At 34.4% G+C, this 3,378-nt stretch overlaps 1 protein-coding gene across 1 annotated transcript; it reads right to left on the minus strand.

Annotated features, from left to right (window-relative positions):
• On the minus strand, positions 1-2,912 carry LOC311069477 (ladderlectin-like; the record flags this gene model as incomplete). The annotated part of the gene is made up of 5 exons (XM_084092656.1): positions 1-141; positions 299-404; positions 535-657; positions 941-1,035; positions 2,882-2,912. Coding segments are annotated over 5 exons (369 nt in total), but the record flags the coding sequence as incomplete, so codon positions are not given.
• Positions 2,913-3,378: the final 466 nt, after the last annotated feature.

Raw genomic sequence — 3,378 nt, forward strand, 5'->3', positions numbered from 1 at the left:
GTTTTGATTTCAGAATAACATTTTTTGTAACAATAAGTAATGTAGTACAATCAAACTGGAGCACGATGATCTAATAGGTTCCCTTTAAACAAACATAGTCCTTTGTGGTTGTACAGGACGCATCGTTTCAACAATGGTTAACTGTAGGGTGGAATAATGAAATTAGTTATTTGATCATTACAGTGGTATTAGAATCAAGATAAAAATGGTTCAAATTAAGGCACTTTGTGAAATCCAAACGAGTCATTTCATGTTACCGTATGATATGAAATTATAATTGAAAACAGCGCATTCTCACAGTTAATCTCCAAACAGTTCTCATGACCACCGGCATTGTTAGGTTCTCCAGGGCACCAGTTGGTATAGTCAAACGCAGTTCCATCACTCCACAACCACTCTCCGGCCTAATAAGTGAAGAAAATGAATACAAAGCACACTACTGTAGACTTAAGGAAGAAGCTAACGAAGTTCAGCTTTGAAGAAATCATCTTCATTAGAAACTGCTTTTTCTGTTTAAAGCACAATTTAACTTACTTTTAGAGCATCACTAGCACCGACCCAAGATATTGCGGAAGGAGGCAACAGACCCCGTAGGAATTCACTTTCCCGTTCATTATGCACAGATGCAAGATTCCCACCAAGACTTTGACAGTGTTGCTGAAGAGAGATGTTGCGTCAATTCAAAATCTAATGTTTTAGCAGAAAGCATAAGTAACTTTTTAAACAATATTTTAGTCATTTGCAAACAAAGTATGTTCTGATTAATTATTTGCTCAGTATCAGTTTTTATGCATTTGATAGAGATAGAACCCCTTCAAAGTGTGGGATCCATGCAGTACATCAACACAAGTACATAATACCAAACTATTTATTTAGATGTTGCTAAAGACACCTAATGTTAAGTGTTGTCCAAATCACCTTGTTGTAACTAATGCATTACCTTTGCTGTGATCCAGTCAACTGAACGAGAGAAGTACTTGTAGCACCGGAGTCCAAACTCGGCCCATCCACGGGGGCAATCGCTCACATCAGGATCTATGCATCAGTACATACTGTTATTATAGGCATTTTGTAATATTCACAGCATGTTTTTATTATGTTATGTTTATTTATGTGTACTTTGACACTGTAAAACCTTCATTAATCATGTAAAAATTAGAAAGCGGAAAGCTTCTTTTGTTGTACATTTCCAAAAAGCTTTTAAACTTGCAAGAGTTTACAATGAAATGTGTTGGTTACCATGCGAGTCATTCCACGAAACCGGTATGATTTGAGTCCCTCTGACCTTTTTAAGTGTATTTTACCTATTGGGTCACCAAAATCTATTATTAAAAGCTTTTGTATCAATTGAAATGTCTCCTTTAATAAAGTTTAAAAATAATGACATATCTTTATATTAGAAATTCTCTTGTTTTTCAGTTGACACCACCTATTTTGTCATGTCCCTCATGGCCTTCTTTGAAAGTGTACTAGGAATATGAATAATATAATTAGAAAAAAAAAAAAAAGTCCATACAGTTTGCCATTCCCATGAATATCTATCTGTGCTTTTTTGCTGGTAATGTTTTTTTTCTAAGTAAATTCATGATTATTCATTAAAATCACATTATTTAGTTCCGTCCCTCAGTAATCCCTCAACCCCGTTACACAAATCATTCTCCCCCATAAAACTAATGAACAGATCCTTATGTGACATCAATAACAGGAATTAACATCATAGAAGTCTTCTGAACACTGTGTAGACACAGGCAAGTTACCACCCTCTTTTACAACTATAACTTATTTAGAGTTGTGATAATGTGGTCGTCAAGCTCAACGACTCAACCCCGTTACATCAAATAAAGATAGAATTCTATTACTTGTGAAAATTATCTTTGTCATTTCAAAAATATACATGATTTCGAATACAATGAATGCCATGTACTCTCGTTGTTCACTACATGTAGAGCAGTGGCCATTTAAGAAAAAAAAACAAAAAACAAACAACAACCTGTCACACTCAACCCCGTTACTTTTTTGCCACGAAGCGCGCGCACATGCAAATAAACACAAAAACATGTTCGGCCAGACACACAGACACATCAAAAAAAAGCACAAGTAATACGTTTTATTTTGATGACCCATTTAGTCAGTTTATAATGTTCTAATGGATTTAAAGTTATTGTTGTTTTTCCTGCAGTCGGGTTAATAAAACTGAGTTGCAATTGCAATTTATATATGTTGTTTTTCTTGGTTACATAATGAAATACAGTGCTCATAGAAAATCTTTCAGTAAATTTGAGAAAAAACTACTATGTATGTTTAGCTGTATTTGTCTCTTCAACCCTGTTACCATCTCCAACCCTGTTAACCTATAGTCTCAACCCCGTCACACCTACATTTTTATTAATTATTTTTTTAAGTTTATGAATAAGTAATTTAGTGTTTGTTGAACTTAGTCAGAAATGTTCAGAGCAATCAAAGAATAATTCAAATTCTGAAGTTAAGCCACATCTTTGATCAAAAATTATGAGGTTGCGGTCACAAAAAGTGCCCATTTCAGGCTTTAGTATAGCATAAGTGTAAAATTATATGTAAATTTTACAATTACTGAATTAGTGTGAGGGACATATGATTAATAGGAAAATGTTGATTTCATTACAAATATATTTTATAATCATATTCAGAGAGCTCCCATAGTGTCCATAACAGGGTTGAAGACTAGTGCCCATATTAAAATAATTACCAATAATAATAATAATAATAATAGGGATTTGATGCCTGAGGTGGGAAAATATGATTTTCTGGAAGTTAAATATGTAATTAATGTTGTGGGATGTTCAGTAAAGTAATACATACAAGTAAAAAAAAAAAAAAAAAAAAGTGTTTGTCCAAATCGTACCGATTTCGTGGAATGGCCCAGGTATTCCCCATGGTCATGGAGAAGATGAAGAAAAGCAGCATCAGACTTCTCAGCATTGCCATCATGAACCTAAAAAAATAAGCAGGTAAAGTTAAATATCTGCACTCATATGCTTGCACACTGCGGATTCTCAATGCATTTTAAAGACAACTTTTTTTTTTTTTATTCAGTAGGTTACTGTTCCAAAAACTCATCTTGCTTTTCAGGTCGTTGCTTTTAGAATCTCAGAGAGAGTTTTTGTGAAGTTCCAGAAAGAGCCCTGCTTTTAAAGCTTATTAGTGGGCCTCATTTATTAATCTAGAAACGAGCGCAGAAATCATTTTACGACAGGGTTCACGTGTGATTCATGAAACATTTGTATCCATCCAATCCCATCGTACGAATGATAGGACGTTGATAAATGTGCCGGCTGAAAACAATCGTCATTTAAATATCACGCCCCTAAAAATTCACGGTTTAGAAGCCGCCCCTCTCCC

The sequence above is a fragment of the Abramis brama genome, assembly GCF_963993115.1.
Source record: "Abramis brama genome assembly, chromosome: 19".
In the NCBI taxonomy this organism is placed as follows: domain Eukaryota; kingdom Metazoa; phylum Chordata; class Actinopteri; order Cypriniformes; family Leuciscidae; genus Abramis; species Abramis brama.